Genomic DNA, 20752 nt, shown 5'->3' with positions numbered 1-20752 from the left:
TTAGTATTTCAAATAGGGCTGTCAAGCGATTAAAAAAATTAATTGAGTGATTAATCTCAGTTAAACAATAGAATACCAATTGAAATTTATTAAATATTTTGGATGTTTTTCTACATTTTCAAATATATTGATTTCAATTACAAACAGAATACAAAGTGTTCAGTGCTCACTTTATTTTTATTTTTTATTACAAATATTTGCACTTTAAAAAACAAGAGAATTCTACAGAAAAATACTATGTACAAAAACCCCCTGCATTCAAAAACAAAACAATGTAAAACTGTGGAGCCTACAATTCCACTCAGAACTAAGACAAACAAGTTTGTTTACGTTTACGGGATATAATGCTGCCTGCTTCTTGTTTACAGTGTCACCTGAAAGTAAGAACAGGCATTCTCATGGCACTGTTGTAGCTGGTGTCGCAAGATATTTACGTGCCAGGTGCGCTAAACGTTCATATGCCCCTTCATGCTTTGACCACCATTCCAGAGGGTGTGCACCCATGCTGATGAAGGGTTCTGCTCGATAACAATCCAGAGCAATCCCGACCGACGCATGTTCATTTTCATCATCTGAGTCATATGCCACCAGCAGAAGGTTGTTTTTTGTTTTTTTGGTGGTTCGGATTCTGTAGTTTCTGCATTGGAGTGTTGATTTTTTAAGACTTCTGAAAGCATTCTTCCACACCCCATCCTGATCAGATTTTGGAAGGCACTTCAGATTCTTAAACCTTGGGTTGAGTGCTGTATCTATCTTGAGAAATCTCACATTGGTGCCGCCTTTGCATTTTGTCAGATCTGCAGTGAAAGTGTTCTTAAAACAAACCACATGGGTGGGTCTGATCCAAGACTACTATAAGATGAAATATGTGGCAGAATGCAGGTAAAACAGAGCAGAAGACTACAATTCTCCCCCAAGGAGTCCAGTCATAAATTTAATTTTTAACGAGCATCATCAGCATGGAAGCATGCCCTCTGGAATGGTGGTCAAAGCATGAAGGGGCATATGAATGTTTAGCATATCTGACACGTAAATACCTTGCAATGCCAGCTACAAAAGTGCCGTGAGATTCCTGTTTTCGCTTTCAGGTGACATTGTAAACAAGAAGCAGGCAGCATGATCTCCTGTAAATGTAAACAAGCTTGTTTGTCTTAGGTCTGAGTAGAATTGTAGGCTCCAAAGTTTTACATAGTTTTGTTTTGCAGTGCAGTTATTTAACAAAAAAAATCTACATTTGTAAGTTGCTCTTTCATGATAAAGATATTGCACTACAGTACTTGTATGAGGTGAATTGAAAAATACTATTTCTTGTCATTTTCACAGTGCAAATATTTGTAATAAACTAATGTAAAGTGAGTACTGTACACTTTGTGTTCTGTAAAAAGAAAAGGAGGACTTGTGGCACCTTAGAGACTAACAAATTTATTTGAGCATAAGCTTTTGTGAGCTACAGCTCACTTCATCGGATGCATTCAGTGGAAAATACACTGGGGAGATTCATATACATAGAGAATATGAAACAATGGGTGTTACCATATACACTGTAACGAGAGTGATCACTTAAGGTAAGCTATTACCAGCAGGAAAGCGGAGGTGAGGGGGAAACCTTTTGTAGTAATAATCAAGGTGGGCTATTTCCAGCAGTTGATAAGAACGTCTGAGGAACGGTTGGGGGAGGGGGGAATAAACATGGGGAAATAGTTTTACTTTGTGTAATGACCCATCCACTCCCAGTCTCTATTCAAGCCTAAGTTAATTGTATCCAGTTTGCAAATTCATTCCAATTCAGCAGTCTGTCGTTGGAGAGACTAAACTATCTAAACTACTAAATGCCACAAGCGGCCACAACAATGGTTCCCGTAACCCACCCAACAATATTGTTAATCTGTCCAGCTATACTCTTAGGCCAGCAGAAGAATCTGTCCTATCTCGGGGCCTCTCCTTCTGCCCCTCCACCCCCATGTACATGATACAGTTCTGTGGTGACCTAGAATCCTATTTTCAACATCTCTGACTCAAGGAATATTTCCAGCACACCTCTGAACAACATACTAACCCACAGAGACCTTCCTACCAAGACTACAAAAAGGAGGATTCTGGGTGGACTCTTCCTGAAGGGCGAAACAACAGATTGGACTTCTACATAGAGTGTACAGGCTGAAGTTGTGGAAAAGCAGGGTCTCTTGCCCCATAACCTCAGCCGTGCAGAACACAATGCCATCCACAGCCTCAGAAACAACTCTGACATCATAATCAAAAAGGCTGACAAAGGAGGTGCTGTTGTCATCATGAATAGGTTGGAATATGAACAAGAGGCTGCTAGGCAGCTCTCCAACACCACTTTCTACAAGCCATTACCCTCTGATCCCACTACGGTTTACCAAAAGAAACTACAGAATTTGCTCGAGAAACTCCCTGAAAAAGCACAAGAACAAATCTGCACAGATGCACCCCTGGAACTCTGACTTGGGGTATTCTATCTGCTACCCAAGATCCATACACCTGGAAATCCTGGGCACCCCATCATCTCAGGCATTGGCACCCTGACAGCAGGATTGTCTGGCTATGTAGACTCCCTCCGCAGGCCCTACGCTACCAGCACTGCCAGCTATCTTCGAGACACCACTGACTTCCTGAAGAAACTACAATCCGTCAGTGATCTTCCTGAAAACACCATCGTGGCCACTATGGATGTAGAAGCCCTCTACACCAACATTCCACACAAAGATGGAGTACAAGCCGTCAGGAACAGTATCCTCAATAATGTCACGGCTAACCTGGTGGCTGAACTTTGTGACTTTGTCCTCACCCATAACTATTACACATTTGGGAACAATGTATACCTTCAAATCAGCGGCACTGCTTTGGGTACCCGCATGGCCTCACGGTATGCCAACATTTTTATGGCTGACTTAGAACAACGCTTCCTCAGCTTTCGTCCCCTAATGCCGCTACTCTACTTGCGCTACATTGATGACATCTTCATCATCTGGACCCATGGAAAAGAAGCCCTTAAGGAATTCCACCATGGTTTCAACAGTTTCCATCCCACCATCAACCTCAGCCTGGACCAGTCCACACAAGAGATTGCTGGACACTACAGTGCTAATAAGCAATGGTCACATAAACACACCCTATACCGGAAACCTACTGACCATTATACTTACCTACATGCCTCCAGCTTTCATCCAGACCATACCATACGATCCATTGTTTACAGCCAAGTTCTAAGGTACAACTGCATTTGCTCCAGTCACTCAGACAGAGACAAACACCTACAAGATCTCTATCAAGCATTCTTACAACTACAATACCCACCTACTGAAGTGAAGAAACAGATTGACAGAGCCAGAAGAGTACCCAGAAGTCACCTACTACAGGAGATGCCCAACAAAGAAAATAACAGAACGCCACTAGCTATCACCTTCAGCCCCCAACTAAAACCTCTCCAACGCGTCATCAAGGATCTACAACCTATCCTGAAGGACGACCCATCACTCTCACAGATCTTGGGAGACAGGCCAGTGCTTGCTTACAGACAGCCCCCCAACCTGAAGCAAATACTCACCAAGCACCACACAACAGAACCACTAACCCAGGAACCTATCCTTGCAACAAAGCCCGTTGCCAACTGTGTCCACATATCTATTCAGGGGCACCATCATAGGGCCTAATCACATCAGCCACCCTATCAGAGGCTCGTTCACCTGCACATCTACCAATGTGATATATGCCATCATGTGCCAGCAATGTCCCTCTGCCATGTACATTGCTCAACCTGGACAGTCTCTACGTAAAAGAATAAATGGATGCAAATCAGATGTCAAGAATTATAACATTCATAAACCAGTCGGAGAACACTTCAATATCTTTGGTCACTCGATTACAGAGGTAAAGATAATTAGTCCAAAAAGCAGCTTTCACTCAATTTAAAAATAATCACACTTCTGTCAAAAAGCTGTGCCTGCTATTGGTTTCATTACACAAAGTAAAACTATTTCCCCATGTTTATTCCCCCACCCCCACCGTTCCTCAGAGGTTCTTGTCAACTGCTGGAAATGGCCCACCTTGATTATCACTACAAAAGGTCCCGCCCCACCCCCGCTCTCCTGCTGGTGATAGCTCACCTTAAGTGATCACTGTGGTTACAGTGTGTATGGTATCATATCATAGAATCATAGAATATCAGGGTTGGAAGGGACCCCAGAAGGTCATCTAGTCCAACCCCCTGCTCGAAGCAGGACCAATTCCCAGTTAAATCATCCCAGCCAGGGCTTTGTCAAGCCTGACCTTAAAAACCTCTAAGGAAGGAGATTCTACCACCTCCCTAGGTAACGCATTCCAGTGTTTCACCACCCTCTTAGTGAAAAAGTTTTTCCTAATATCCAATCTAAACCTCCCCCACTGCAACTTGAGACCATTACTCCTCGTTCTGTCATCTGCTACCATTGAGAACAGTCTAGAGCCATCCTCTTTGGAACCCCCTTTCAGCTAGTTGAAAGCAGCTATCAAATCCCCCCTCATTCTTCTCTTCTGCAGGCTAAACAATCCCAGCTCCCTCAGCCTCTCCTCATAAGTCATGTGTTCTAGACCCCTAATAATTTTTGTTGCCCTTCGCTGGACTCTCTCCAATTTATCCACATCCTTCTTGTAGTGTGGGGCCCAAAACTGGACACAGTACTCCAGATGAGGCCTCACCAATGTGGAATAGAGGGGAACGATCACGTCCCTCGATCTACTCGCTATGCCCCTACTTATACATCCCAAAATGCCATTGGCCTTCTTGGCAAAAAGGGCACAGTGCTGACTCATATCCAGCTTCTCGTCCACTGTCACCCCTAGGTCCTTTTCCGCAGAACTGCTGCCTAGCCATTCGGCCCCTAGTCTGTAGCGGTGCATGGGATTCTTCCGTCCTAAGTGCAGGATCCTGCACTTATCCTTATTGAACCTCATCAGATTTCTTTTGGCCCAATCCTCCAATTTGTCTAGGTCCCTCTGTATCCTATCCCTGCCCTCCAGCGTATCTACCACTCCTCCCAGTTTAGTATCATCTGCAAATTTGCTGAGAGTGCAATCTACACCATCCTCCAGATCATTTATGAAGATATTGAACAAAACCGGCCCCAGGACCGACCCCTGGGGCACTCCATTTGACACCGGCTGCCAACTAGACATGGAGCCATTGATCACTACCCGTTGAGCCTGACAATCTAGCCAGCTTTCTACCCACCTTATGGTGCATTCATCCAGCCCATACTTCTTTAACTTGCTGACAAGAATACTGTGGGAGACAGTGTCAAAAGCTTTGCTAAAGTCAAGAAACAATACATCCACTGCTTTCCATTCATCCACAGAACCAGTAATCTCATCATAGAAGGCGATTTGATTAGTCAGGCATGACCTTCCCTTGGTGAATCCATGCTGGCTGTTCCTGATCACTTTCCTCTCATGCAAGTGCTTCAGGATTGATTCTTTGAGGACCTGCTCCATGATTTTTCCAGGGACTGAGGTGAGGCTGACTGGCCTGTAGTTCCCAGGATCCTCTTTCTTCCGAATGGGTAACACCCATTGTTTCACGTTCTCTATGTGTATAAATCTCCCCACTGTATTTTCCACTGAATGCATCCGATGAAGTGAGCTGTAGCTCATGAAAGCTTATGCTCAAATAAATTGGTTAGTCTCTAAGGTGCCACAAGTACTTTTTTTTTTTTTTTGCGAATATAGACTAACACAGCTGCTACTCTGAAACCTTTGTATTCTGTGTTAAATTAAAATCAATATATTTGAAAATGTGGAAAAACATCCAAAAATATTTAATACATTTCAATTGGTATTCTATTGTTTAACAGTGCTATTAAAACTGTGATTAATTGTGATTAACTCAAAAAAAAATTAATCACCTGAGTTCCCTGCGATTAATCAATAGCCTTAATTTAAAAGTGTGATGTTAGATGGAGCTAGATAACTTGATCTCACAAACATCTTATAAGGGAGAGCCCAAGTTTTAACTCTACCCTCTTAGCACATTCAAAAGTGCAATTGTTTTATCTTGCCAAGTATCAGAAGGTGTGTTAATGAGATCAAATTAGGTATTACATCTTGTCTCGACAAGGTTTGTGATTTATCCCTTCTGCAAGAGGTGTGAGGAACGCTTACCTTTTTATCACAAACAAGAATGCAGTGTGTCAGTTCTAGGCAACTGTGCACCTCTGTTCCCTTTCTGTGATCTAGCAAGGGCACCCACTCTTAGGGTTCCATCTCCCCAGCCTTCACCTCTTTTGAGCAAAGATATGTCTCTCTCCCTCCCAACCAGAGTATTTCCAGGCTGCATGGCTCCCTGCCTACACAGTGAATTCCCCAGCATAGACAGACTGCCTCTCCAGGTCTACATCTGTGCTTAGCTTTTCATAGCATTTGAAAGGTAATCAATTTGCCATAGATATCACACAGCTCCTTCTAAGCAAGTACATTTATTCTTAAGGTAAAATTATTACAGAGAAAACAATTAAAAAACAAAACAAAACCTACATGCTTGTTTATAAGCTTACCAGAGACCACCCTTTGACTCCAACAAGGGCTCTGGCTGGTGAACAGTACTTCAAACCAAAGGGGTTTTCCTATGGTTACAAGTTCATTACCACCTTGGCTCAGAACAAGCACCCGCTGAATCTGAGGGTCACTCTTTTATCCAGTTTGGGCCTCTGGTCTGTAGGTGATCAGCAGACAAGCTTTCCTCTCAGGATGCAGCTTCAAAAGGATGGGTCCAGAGGTGAGAAGTTGCCTTCCCCACCTCCCAGGTGTTTCCTAGGAATCCCACTTAACTTTGTCTAGCACGTTGTTTCAAATAGTCTTTTGTAGCTCTTCACACTTCCCAAGGTTTACATTAGTGAGGTCTCCTCTTTAGAGACATTATGTACAATTCTGTAATAATACACAAACTTTTGCATTTTAAATACAATGAACTAAGATGCTTAAACTTAATTCAGTGTGGTTTTTATAGGATATTGCAGGAAATTGCTGTATCTGTCTCAGAGTATCTGAAATTGTGTTCCAGAGGAAGCAGGGATCTGGATTCTGGTGGATGGCACTTCTCTGGCGTGGGGTCAGTCAATGTGCTTTTCCTCTAGTGGCTCTTATTCCCGGGATCCTCAGTAAGACTAGACCAACAGAGCTCCAGTCTTACTGATTTATGCCAACTTGGGCATGTCAATTTTAAGTTTTGGCTCTAGCATTGGAATCTCTGTTAAATGTCCTTCCTGATCTACTATCCAAGATCAAGGAGAAGTCTTCCATCTAGATCTGAAATCATTGAGCCTGTCAGCATGGATGTTGACTTGTTAAAGCAGCTTGGACAGCAGTTATTCCCTGGAAGTGCAACTTAATCCTCCTTACATAGAAGATTTATACTTTGAACTTTTGAAATGGTAAAAATTTTCTGAATGGGTGTTTTGTGAAGACTTTAATCCTTATCAGTCCGCCATGCTGTTAATTCTAGATAATTTGTTATATCTTGAACAGCCTGGAATTTTTTTGAGTAATGTGAAAGTTCATAGAATCATAGAATATAATCATAGAATATCAGGGTTGGAAGGGATTCAGGAGGTCATCTAGTCCAACCCCCTGCTCAAAGCAGGGCCAATCCTCAACTAAATTATCCCAGCCAGGGCTTTGTCAAGCCTGACCTTAAAAACCTCTAAGGATGGAGATTCCACCACCTCCCTAGTACCCATTCCAGTGCTTCACCACCCTCCTAGTGAAAAAGTTTTTCCTAATATCAAACCTAAACCTCCCGTTCATCTGGCAGTCACACCAGCATTCAAGAATACCTGTATTTGTACATCCTACTTCCAAAGGCTTTTCACAGATTGAGGTCAGATCATCTAGTTTGACCCCCCCCTCCCGTATGATACAGCCCATAGAACCTCCCCAACATAATTCCTAGTGTGTACCTTTTAGAAGAACATCCAATATGAGCACCTGGGGAATGGAGGTTGTTCATAACTCTGAACAAAACGATATGGTGGTTCTTTCAAAAGTTTACAACTGAACATTGACTTAATACAACTTTGAAACTTTACTATGCAGAAGAAAAATGCTGCTTTTAACCATCTTAATTTAAATGAAACAGTTTCCTTTATCTTGTGAAATCTTTTTTTTTAAACTTTTTCTTTATTTCTGTAGTAGTGTATGTCTAATAGTGTACTGTGCTGTATTTGCTTCTTTTGGTCTTTGCTGCTGCCTGGGTGCGTACTTCTGGTTCCAAATGACGTGTGGGATTGAACGGTCAGTTTGTAACTCTGGTGTTCATAACTCTGAGGTTCTACTGTATTAAATATGTTCATGTGTTCATGAACAGCCACCTTGGGATTTGAGTTAAGTACTTAAAAAGGGAATCTGTTTGATCCTTGGACATAATGGTTGTAATATCATCTCTCCTTAAAGATTATGGGTAAGATTCTTGAAAAACCAGAGTTTAAGGTTAGGCTCTTCAGGAGAGCTTTTTCTAAGGCACAAATGGCAGCTTGGTGCCAAAGTCCCCTACCAGTGACTTTTCAGTGAGAGTTTGGCACTTTAACTGCCATTTGTGCCTTAGAAAATCTCTACCTTTAAATCCTCAGACTCAAGCAAGAGATCTGATTTTTAAAATTGCTGAGTTGTATCTCCCACTGAAATGCTTAGCACTTTAAAAAGGCAGGTCTCTTGGTATCTAAATTAAGATGTAAAGCCCAGCTTCAGGGACCCATTTTTGAAAATGTTGACCAGTAGCTACAACATCAGCTTGAAGTGTTTGAGATCCAAAACCTTATGGCTGACCCGCACATAAATTTTTCATAATGTTAACAGGTTTTTACACTGGCATGCTAATTTTTTTACAGAGATCTGTGATTTGCATTTCAGCCAGTCTATTCATTAACCTATGGGTTTTCCTCAAATCATATTCATTACCAAAAGAAACAAATGTATGTAGTCTGGATGTTGAGGACACTTGGTTATTATCTTGCCAGGACAAATCTTGGCTTAAGCTGCCTAGAGTGCTTGTAGCATGTAGTTCAAATCTAGAGAATAAATGTTCACTGCCAAGATACTACTTTTCACTTGATATAAGGCAGCTTCAACTGCATGTCTTCTAAGGGTGTCTTTGGAATGCTGTTACTTGCAGCTCCATTTCACCATTTACACAGCATTACTCTTTGGGTCTGACTCCTAAGGCCAGTGTCCAATTCGGAAAGCAGTCCTCTAATCTCTGTTATAGGTAGAGCTGATAATACATGTAGTTATACCTCTTTATTCTAGAAGTTTTAGTAGCATATAATTTTGCCAAACTTTGAAATGTATGGGGCTGAATTTTCTTTCAGAAAGTTTCAGCAAAATTACTCAGCTACTTCTACAGATAAGGTTTGGGAAGAATAAAGAGCTTTGCTGCTAATTTTTTCTAACCATTTCCTCGAAGAGCTAGAGTGCCCTCTATAATTTTGAGACAGGGACTCAAAATTTAGCAGGGAATCCCATTGTTGGGGTCAGAGAGGGTCTTTTACTGTCCCTGTGAAAATAAAACCTGGTAGGGCCAAGTCATAAGCTTTCGAAAATCCAAGTTTGTGCATGCCTTTAACTGTGGTGAGCTTGTTGACTGAGTGAAGCAAGGCCCCACGCTCATTTCAGTGTCATTTTTCAGTGTAACACTTAAGTTTTGAACACTGCCTTTGATCACTGGGGTAAAGCATGTGTTCTAGTCCCAACTCTAAGTGGTATTAATTGTGTATTCTTTGACCCTTTTTATTGAGTAAGGCATCATACCTCTGTCCTGTAAGGGAGTCTTCTCTCCCGTTTTACAAGGGAAGCAACCGAGTTGTTGCCCAAGGTCCCTTCTGGCAGAGCTGAGGGTAGAACAGCATCTCTAATTGCGCAGACCCAAGACGCATTAATTTAGTCACACTGCCTTTCAGAGTAAGTGCACCAAATCTGTGTGGTCTAACTGCAAGAGCAAACTCCCTTCCAGAGCCAGGTATCCTGATCCCCAAGATTCCACTGTGTAGAAAACAGATGTATAAGCCAGTGGCAAAGTGTTTGCCTCTGCCTCTTGTGGCTGGCCTACTAATATTAATGCTATTAGAGTCACTCCTTTAGCTTGAGTGGCTATGCTCTGTGCTATGGCTCTATAGGACCTAGGTTGACATGTGGAGGAGTCAGTATGGTGCCACACACTAGAAAAAAGAAAATCCTTCTAAACTGTCTAGAAATTACACACAATTAAAGAATATTACGGTTGGAGTGCTTGATCTTGTAAACGCCAGATCTTAGGAAACGCCAGAATTAATATGGCCTGTGCAACTTTACTTTGCTCCAGGGTGGTAAAAACTGATTTAAAAAAAAAAAGTAGAATTTGAGATTTGAATTTACTAGAATCTATTAGAGACAAGGTGGGTACACTAATATGTTTTATTGGATCAACTTCTGTTTCGAGCTACACGGAGCTGCTCTTCTTCAGTGCTGGTATGTGTGACTTGGGGTGCCCAGGACTGAGAGTCACCTTGTTACCTCACTGCATCCAGAGAGAGAGAGAGACAGAGAGATGCTGGTGCTTAACTCGGAGTCAGCTCCCTGAGAACACCAGCCTAGTAGCCACCCAAACAATCTCCTCAGGGCAACGCTAGCCCTCATTGCTTTGCAGGCTAACAATGCGTGCATCTCAGTCCCTGTGCTCCTTTAAAGCATTCCCCTGTGATATCCAGCCCCTGTCTCTGGCTACTTACAGGAATACAGGTTTGCTTTCCCCAGAGGACAGTGTACACACCATGTCAAGGCTGATTCCCCACTCTGGCACTCGAGTGCAGAAGGTGGGGGCCCACAAGGATTCTAAAAATTAATACTTGCCACTCCAGGCTTGTATTAAACTTCCAAGGTTACAGCTTTTCTCTGACCTTGGATTGGTAGATGCTTCCATCACCCACGTGCAAAACCCCTTTGAGAACCCAGGAAGATGCACTTGGGAATTCCTTCCTGTGGGGTACCCTCAAACCCTTTCATCCCTCCTCTGGGGAAGAGCGGAGGGGGGGGGGGGAGGAGAAAGGGAAGTCGGTTGTTTCCACCAGCTAATTAAACAACATGTGCACAAACCTCTTAAGACACACAAATCCAATTCTGTTCTTAAAAAAGGTAAACATTTTTTCTTTTTTTTTTTAAAGAAGAAAATACATCTGGGAACTTAGGCTTTTGCTAGATTTAAAAAAACAAACAACTACAAGGATTAAGCATCAAGAATAGCTCTTTTGAGGTCCAGCTTAAACGTTACAAGCAAAATAAAAGCACCTGGGGTTAGCACAGAGGAATCCACAAGCCATAAAGAAATAAGAGAGAAATCTAATCGCGTCTTCCTAGACATTTCCTGATCTACTTACATATCTGCGGGTTTAGATGATTAGTTTCGAGGTATGATATGGATGATTTTTCATACCTGGTCCAAGCGTCTCATAGCATAACTGTTCCCTGTCTGCCTTTCCCCAAGAACAACAACTGACAGACAAAAGGGGAGTCTTGTTTCAATTTTGAAAAGTTCTAGCCTTCCCATTGGCTCTTTTGGCCAGGTGCCCACTCACTTCCTTTTACCTATGCAGAGCAGTGAGACTTTTTAACCCTTTACAGGTAGAGCAATTAGAGAACTGCTACTGGCTGGCTGAGTGTCCATAAAAGGGAGCTACCTCCCCCCCTTTCATTTATCACAATACCAGTTTGTTCGAGTCATCTGAGGATCAGTTCCCATATATCACATCACAGCACTGAGATATTTATTGTGAAAACAATCCAATTTATTGTCAAGGATTAAGAGATAATGGAAAGAGGAAGGTTACGTATAAAAAAATCTGTACGTACTTTCTAGCGACTAAACTTAAACAGCAGAACCATCTGCCTAAAAGGCATCTTATCTTGCCTGAATGTCCTTTGCAGTGCTTCAGAACCAGGATAAAGAGCTGTCTTTTGGCCTTCTCTTTGTATCCCTCAAAATGCATGTTTTGTCCCCAGAGTCAGGATGACCCCCAGGGTATTCCTTGGTGTGGACTTCATATGAAAATAGGGCTTCCATTGTGTTGGCTTCCTGTACGCTTGTACGGAGAGGCAGACAGTTGAATATGCATCCTTTGTCTGGTAGAAACCTGTTTGTCAACCTTGCCTTGATTCTGACATTTTTAGGAAGACACTTAAAATGTCTTGTTGTGTGTATTTATAGGTAGGTTTGTGGATGTGGGTACGTACACACACAGTATTTGTACATACATTTCATGCTGATACTCATGACCAGCATGACCCCAGCTTTTATTGAAGACCTCACGTGACATTTTTTATGGATAGAAAGCAGTGTGCTAGTTTGTCAGGAGTCAAACTCCTGAGTTTGTCAGGAGTTACTGTTACAGAGCAGTGAACCCTTTACCAGTTGGCATTGAGGGGTTTTTAGGGTTACATTATGTGAATTGTCAAGACTGTGGGGGCCTGTTCTTAATATCTGACTCTGAATGCTGTCTGTCTTCTCTCATACTTCTTGCAGTTGAAGTTGATGCAGTCTGAGTTGAATGTGGAAGAAGTAGTAAACGACAGAAGCTGGAAGGTACAGAACAGTTGTTGTTTTATTAAGTTTGTGATGTTATCTGTTTAAACTGATGCATGACCATAGTGCATCGGAGTGTTATGGAGGGGGTGAGGGGAGGAAAAAAGTAGGCAGTTCTAGGGAACTGGCTCCAAATCCCTACTTTCACCTCCCCCCTCTGAAGTCATTAGTTTACAGATAAAGAACCCTTCAACGAAACTGCGAAGGAAAGATAAAAACAGGCTGAAAGGTGTGCATGAGAGAAATGGGCTTCACCTGCAGGTCACCTATTCTAGTCTGATTCAGGTTTGTAGTGACTAAAAGTTGTTTCCCTATGTTTAATGGTTTCTGTGAGGTGAGTTGGTGTACCTCAGTGTAGCTCTTGGGGGATAAGTATCTGTTTCACAAACACCATCACATCTGGCATTATTTGGCCTTCTTGTGAGCCGTCTCAGTTGGAGATACCTAGGACTGAGTGGGCCAGGAAGACTGAACTCCCTCCTACCTCTGGAAGGAGCTTGTGCGTGTCAGGATGGAGGCACCCTTGTGCGGTGAGGCACTGTGTAGGAGGGAAATTCTGCTGCCCGTACTATACCAGTTTTGTGGAAAATAGTCCTTCAATTTCTGGGGTGGGTAATCTAGCACCAAGATCATTTTAAAGCCAAGTACTAGAACTTCTGGGCATCTCACTTCTATGAAGTGAGCTGTAGCTCACGAAAGCTTATGCTCAAATAAATTGGTTAGTCTCTAAGGTGCCACAAGTACTCCTTTTCTTTTTGTGAATACAGACTAACACGGCTGTTACTCTGAAATCTGACTCCTAAGATCCTCTTCTAGTTTCAAATAGGGTAGAAAGCTTTCTTTGTCCAGTAATCCATATCTCATTCCAATATTCCCTACAGAAAGGGGATTGATTCTCGAGACACTAATACTGATATCAGGCCAGGCTGTATTATACTGTCTGTTCTGGTACTATGGAGTCAAGTCCCAGGCATCCTGTCTAAGTAAGCTCTGACCAGTAAGAGTTGTATCTCATTTTTAAATTCTGAAACTCCCAAGAGGTAAAAAAGAGGGATGCACAGCACAAGAGACAAAAAAAAAAAAATGGATTTTTCTCTTGTTTGGTGCAGATGAGAGTAGGGAATAAGAAACCGGGACTCTGGGATTTTATCCCCACTTCTGCCAGTGTCTTGCTGTATGACTGAGGGCCTGGCTACACTTGCAGATGTAGAGCACTTTGAGTTAAATCAGCCTTCAGAGAGTGCAGTAGGGAAAGCGCTGCAGTCTGTCCACACTGACAGCTTCAAGCACACTGGCATGGCCACATTTGCGGCACTTGCAGCGGCATTGGGAGCGGTGCATTATGGGCAGCTATCCCAGCATGCAAGTGACTGCAGTGTGCTTTTCAAATGGGGGGGGGGGAGTGTGACAGGGAGTGTGTTGTGTGTATGTGGGGGGAGAGAGATGGGTTTTTGGGGGACTGAGAGCATGTCAGCAGCAGACCCCCCCCCCGTCACACACAGCACTCCACACTAATGGCTTGCTTTGTCTCAGAGCAGATAAGCAGCCAGCTGTTAGAAACGGAGCTTTCAAAGGGCATATCCGCATTCCTGCAGCGATTCAAAAACAATGACAAGAGCGGCCACTTGACTTAAGGGGATTATGGGAGGTTTCCGGAGGCTGATCAGAGCGCAGTAATGCAACACCTCATTCACACAGGCGGCGCTCCAGCGAGGGCGCAGCAAACGTTTTTCCACTCGCCGAGGTGGAGTCCCAGCAGCGCTGTAGCCACGGAGTCAGAGCGCTCTACGTGCCTTGCCAGCGTGGACGGATAGCGAGCTAGTGCGCCGGGGGCTCCTTTATTGCGCTGTAACTCGCAAGTGTAGCCAAGCCCCAAGTAAATCTAATTTCCTTCTTCTTTAGTCTCTCTGGAACATCAGAGTACTATAGTCTTGTAAAATGCTTTGAACCCATTGGTTGAATTAGAGACTGTTAGTCTATTATGCAGTTGTGCAGCATTACAAATGGCTGCCTAATTGCCCAGTTTTGTAAGTGGCTGTTAAATTGTGTACCAGAACTGAAACTGTCATTTTTTAAAAAAAGTATGTAGCCCTTATGGCAGAAAAATAAACTTCAAAATGCAAATTAACGCTAACCAGTACCAGAGCTGGTTGCAAAATAGGGTTGGTTTGTTTTTGTTAAAAGTGAAATTGTTTTCACTTCAAAATATTTTTTCAGAAGTGTTTCATGCTTTTGTCCAAAAAACATTACCAAAATGGTCACTGAATTTTTGTTTCCTGCAAAGCAGGCTCTTGGTAAGTAAGCCATTTTGATAACTTTTTTTTTTTATTGACCACTTTAATTTTTTTTTTTTAAATTGCATTTGATAAACTGCATTCAAAGTATTTCAAACAGTTCTACCCAATACATTGATCTATGTCTCAGTTAGGTGACAGCCTGAAATAGTATCTTTGAGGGAGGTATGAATTGCTCCCATCCATATCAGTGGGAAGCCATGTCAGTGGGTAGCAGCCATGTTAGTCTGTATTCGCAAAAAGAAAAGGAGTACTTGTGGCACCTTAGAGACTAACCAATTTATTTGAGTATAAGCTCACGTGAGCTACAGCTCACTTCATCGGATGCATTCAGTGGAAAATACAGTGGGGAGATTTATATACACAGAGAACATGAAACAATGGGTGTTACCATACACACTGTAAGGAGAGTGATCAGGTAAGGTGAGCTATTACCAGCAGGAGAGCTGGGGGGCGGGGGAAGGGGAAACCTTTTGTAGTGATAATCAAGGTGGGCCATTTCCAGGAGTTAAAAGGAATGTCTGAGGAACGGTGGGGGTGGGGTGGGGGAATAAACATGGGGAAATAGTTTTATTTTGTGTAATTAAACCAATAGCAGGCACAGCATTTTCACAGAAGTGTGATTATTTTTAATTGAGTGAAAGCTGCTTTTTGGACTAATTATCTTTACCTCATTCACCTCAAATTGGCAGTTACTAAGAAATGAATACTGTGTCTTTGGGGAACTTGGAAAGTAGGTGTGGCTTAGCAGAAAAAGGGTGCTGTTTTATGGGATTGTCTACTAGTAGAGGTGAATCTGGTTTATACCACCCATCTAGCCATCACAAAGAAACTTAGGTGCCACTGAAAACCCCTGCTAAGCTGCCACCTAACCCTGGAGTCACCTAAAAATCACTCAGAGCCTACATTTCTGCCGTTAGGTGCATCAGGGACTTGAAGTTTCTTCCTCTGGGCATGTATACGGCTGCCTCAGTCTTGGTGCCCAGGTGCCTAGCTCATGCTGAAGCCCCAGCAGGATCCTCAAACCAGGTGAAACTAGGCATTACCCTGCCTGTCTTGCCTGCATGGCCCAATCTGGTAGGTGTTTTCAGAGCACGCTGAACTGCACACAAACTGGGAGGGGAGGAGAGGCGAGCACTCACCTGAGAGGTGGGAGATGCATGTTCAAATCTCTTGTCAGGCAGAGGGGGTATTGAACAGATCTTTGAAAGTAGAATCTGAAGCTGTGCACTTCGCAAACTTACAATTTTTTGCTGAGGTTGGTGGCAGGCCCTAAAGATCCTATCCTTTCCTTTCCTTTGGAACTCAATCCAGAGAGCATGGGACTGTAGAAAGGGACAACTCTGAAACAGTTTTAAGTACTTCTATAAAATGAGCCATAATTGGCTGAACACTAAATACCCTACCCTTCCAGTTGGTGGTAAGAATGTGTGTGACGCATGCATTACAGCTCACGCTATTTTAGGGTATGTCTACCCTGCCCACGTTACAACCCAGGGGCAGCGCTGTGACGTGGGCAGCGTAGTCACGCTGCGTCGCCGGGGCGCTGCTCTCCCAGTGATAAAAAGTAACCACCGTGAATGAGGGGTGGCAGCTTTGTGCTCCTGGCAATAAAGCACCGTCTATTCTGGCACTTTTCAGCGCTAAAACTTTTGTCGCTTGGGGGTGTTTTTTCACACCCCCGAACGACTAAAGTTTTAGCGCTGAAAGTGGCAGGGTAGACACAGCCTTAGATCTGAAAAGGTAAGAGTCAGGTCTGGCTCTTACTTAAGAAATCTCCATGATAAACCAGGAAAAGGTATTGAGTCTGAATCAATACTGAGTCAGCACCCCAACTTGAGTCTAGGTGGTGCCCTTGCCATTTTTCAGGGCTTGTCAGCACACAGACTGGTAACGAAATAACTAACCTAGTTGTAAGTTGTCTCTCTAGTTATTTTGGTGCCGAAGCATTATTTCAGTTGAGTGTTTTATTTCAAGTTAACTTAAATTGATTTCTATAGTTGCTTATCCCAGTGAACTCCGATGGTTAATTTCTTGTATGAGCCAGTTGTATGGGGTTTGAGTCCTCCAATTAGGAGAAATGGGAAGGTCATCTAAGCTTACTAGTTCTATTTACCAGATTTTAGCCACGCATGGTGCTGAATGTGAGTGTTGCAGGTGGTAGTATGTGCAGCTGAAGGGGCAGACTGCTATCAAGTAGTCAAAATTATTTTGATCCAAAAACATTGAACTGATTGCAAACAGCATACAATAACTCTACAAAGCTTTTACAGACTGGTGTGACCCATAAATGTAATTTGCATTTCACCCTCCACTGTAATGCCGCACCCCTGGTGGGCAACATGGCATCTGTTGAGCAGCACAGTGATACAACACAACAGATGAGCTCAGAAAGTAAAGAACAGCTGTATCCAGTTAAAATGCCAAAGTGAATTTAGACTGACAGAATGTAGTACGCCAGTGTTTTTCCTCTTGTGAAATGTGCCACAGGTGAGTGACCACAAATGGTTACGATCTAAATTTTGTCTCATCTGAAAGTGAGCACCTCTAGTGCTATGCCATCTCTTAGCACCAGGCTGCAAGTGTTGGAATACTGACCTGCAGGGAAGGTGAATAGGCCCAGGGATCTGCGAGAGTGGTAATGATCATTAATGCTGCAAGGTCAGTCGTCGGTCATAGTTTTGACGTGTGCACTGTAGAAAGGGAGAATTGCCAGTTCTGGCCCCAGCTTCTGTTGTGTTGAGGATGCTTATTACAAGGTACGACTCCCTTTTTATTTTGGTCTCGTAGGTATTTAATGAGCGCTGCAGAATTCACTACAAGCCTCCAAAGAGCCAGTGATGCAAGAGTGCTGCCCGTGAAGTTGTTCTACAATCATGAGAGCAAAGCTGAAGAGACATGGGGCAAGCTGAGAGAGACCGTTCCAGAACCAGGAGAACCCCGCCTCATTTTATTTTCAGACTCATCTAGTTAAAATCTCACATTCAGCTGATTCTCCTAATTAAGAGAAACCAACTCCTATTTTGTACAAAATGTGAAAAACTAATACATTTTATAACTATTAAAAAAAATTTCAGATGGAATGGGATACTACCACTTTCTTGAGTTCCCCAACCCACAGCAGCCCTAGAAGGGGAAGAGATAATATAGAGAATTGCTCCCTCTGTTGTTGCACCAGGGAGGTCTTCCTGTATTACTGCTTTCACCTTTAGCATGGTGGATAAATGTAGTCTACCCTTAAGTGTGACCTGACATGGTCAAAAAAATATAACTTTTATAGTTTGAACGAGTTTAGTGCTCAAGCAGTGCTCAAAGTAGGAGGCTAAAGGCTTTGACTTGAACCATTTACCACAGGTGATAGTTCAGTAGGGTTATACACAGACACTGCTTTGCCAGTACACTTCAGTCCTGACCTGCAGACCCTCTATATACGATTCCTCTCCTCCCCAACCTGGATCTATAATATCTACTAATGCAGCTCTGGGTTTCTTTTTGAGCAGACACTGCTAACTGGAATAGACTGCATGATGGCTTTGTGATGGAGACAGGAATGAGACACCCAAATCCTTTTTCACCTATGCATTTTAACAGTGATGACTGTGTTACGAATTTTAACAACTGATGAAAGTATTAATGCCAAACTCGCTTTCTGAAGCATCTTTGAAACCAGTTTGATGAGCATACCAGTGCGGTAGGAGTTGGTGAGAGAAGAACTGCATCTCTAGACTTTAAATGTGCTTATTTGTGATATCAGTGAAACTGGACATAGTGTTTCGTACCTAAACTTTTCTTGGAAGATGAGCATCCTGTATAAGCAGCTCAGACTAGGGGGTGTTGAGTGGCTTTCATTAACTCACACACAATGTAACTCCCACAAGCTAGGCTATTAGGTATTCTGGGGTGGGTGTCCGTCTTCCCTGGTGGAGCTGTTCCACTTTTTATAAATTAAATATTCATTGAAAGCGAGAGTGACTTTATAACCTGGTGGCTCAACGGGTAGTGATCAATGGTTCAATGTCTAGTTGGCAGCTGGTATCAAGCGGAGTGCTCCAGGGGTTGGTGCTGGGGCTGGTTTTGTTCAACGTCTTTATTAATGATCTGGATGATGGGATTAATTTCACCCTCAGCAAGTTCGCAGATGACACTAAGCTGGGGGGAGAGGTAGATATGCTGGAGGGTAGGGATAGGGTCCAGAGTGACCTAGACAAATTGGAGGATTGGGCCAAAAGAAATCTGATGAGGTTCAACAAGGACAAGTGCAGAGTCCTACACTTAGGAAGGAAGAATCCCATGTACCGCCACCGACTGGCTAAGCGGCAGTTCTGCAGAAAAGAACCTGGGGATTACAGTGGACAAGAAACTGGATATGAGTCAGCAGTGTGCCCTCGTTATTGGGCTGCACTAGTAGGAGCATTGCCAGCAGATCAAGGGAAGTGATTAATCCCCTCTATTCGACACTGGTGAGGCCACACCTGGAGTAATTGCGTCCAGTTTTGGTCCCCCCTCTACAGAAGGGATGTGGACAAATTTGAGAGAGTCCAGCGGAGGGCAACGAAAATGATTAGGGGGCTGGGGCACATATGGACTTATAAGAAGAGGCTGAGGGACCTGGGGTTATTTTTTCTGCAGAAGAGAAGAGTGAGGGGGGGATTTGATAGCAGCATTCAGCTACCTGAAGGGGTGTTCCCTAGAGGATGGATCGAGGCTGTTCTCAGTGGTGGCAAGGAGCAATGGTCTCAAGTTGCAGTGGGGGAGGTCTAGGCTGGATATAGGAAACACTATTTCACTAGGAGGCACTGGAATGGGTTACCTAGGGAGGCGGTGGAATCTCCTTCCTTAAAGGTTTTTAAGGCCCGGCTTGATAGAGCCTTGGCTGGGATGATTTAGTTGGTGTTGGTCCTACTTTGAGCAGGGGATTGGACTAGATGACCTCCTGAAGTCTCTTCCAACTCTAATATTCTATGATTCTGTAGCACTCACTGGGTTGGGGGAGACTTGGGTTCAAATCCCTGCTACAAGTCAGGGTAGTGGAGATTTGAATCTGGGTATTGAAGTTTGGTCCCCAGGTCCCTAGGCAGTCCTCAGACTGGACCACCACCCAAGTAGCTCACTGTGACCAGCAGAGCATGGGCTGGTAGAGCCTAGCTTACTGGAGGCACGGCCCATGAAGGTCTTTGTGGCAGAGTGCTGGGCAACACTCTCTGAGCCAGCAGGCTGGTAACTGCAGCTCCAATTAAAGACCTCTTTAAGAAGAGCTGTGCCTAATCGGTAGGTGGAGGGGAGCTGGAAGGCTAATTAAGCCATTAGGCAGAGGATTCAAAAGGGCACAGAAGGAAATAGGAGAAGAGAAGCAGACAGTGAGAGGGATTGCTCTTCCTTCCTTGCCTCAGGAGCTGAGGGCTCCCTATGCCTGTAGGAGTATGGCTGTATAGTGTACAAGGGTGGTGGGAACCAACATTGTAAACAAATTCCACTGGGTGTTTTACCAGCATAAAGGTCTCTGAGCTGTTTGTGGACTCAAGCAGAGGCAGGAGTGAGTGGGCCCTGCCACACTCCTGATGGGAGGAGATGTTCAGCCTCTCTGATTGGCTTGAATCACTCTTTAAGCCCAAAGGAGGCACAGGAAGTTATCTAGTTGCCTCCTTGAGGGTTTTCCAGGCAGACTTACCCTGGGCTGGGCTGGGCTGGCAGGTGGGTGGAGAGTGGCTGTGCCCTGGAGATGGCAAAAGCAGGATGAATCACACAGAAGTTGCTGCAGAATGTGAGGGAGAAGAAGCTAGGAATGAAGAATGGATGCACATTAGACGACAAGAACAGACACATCTGAAGAAGCAGCAGGAACAAAGGGAACAAAGAGTAG

General features: G+C 43.6%; 1 protein-coding gene across 8 annotated transcripts in view; it reads left to right on the top strand.

Annotated features, from left to right (window-relative positions):
* Positions 1-20752, top strand: part of MIX23 (mitochondrial matrix import factor 23) — a 76242-nt gene that overhangs the window by 24277 nt on the left and 31213 nt on the right. For 2 of the 8 annotated variants that reach the window (XR_007352689.1, XR_007352687.1), the window contains 3 exons: positions 12539-12598; positions 15813-15969; positions 17683-17975. The exons of 2 other annotated variants lie outside the window; for them this stretch is intronic. Coding sequence is in view for 4 of the 6 variants with exons in the window: in XM_075119450.1 (XP_074975551.1) it covers positions 7001-7186 (186 nt within the window). In the remaining 2 variants the exon portion in view is untranslated. Of the gene's footprint in view, positions 1-7000; positions 7202-12538; positions 12599-15812; positions 15970-17682; positions 17976-20752 lie in introns of those variants that run through there. 4 more of the 8 variants (XM_048820106.1, XM_048820087.1, XM_048820112.1 and 1 more) reach the window with 3 other exon arrangements.

This window comes from Caretta caretta, chromosome 1, assembly GCF_965140235.1.
Source record: "Caretta caretta isolate rCarCar2 chromosome 1, rCarCar1.hap1, whole genome shotgun sequence".
NCBI classification, from domain to species: Eukaryota; Metazoa; Chordata; order Testudines; family Cheloniidae; genus Caretta; species Caretta caretta.
Note: the sequence above shows the minus strand (reverse complement) of the source record. Positions and strands in the feature narration are given on the sequence as shown.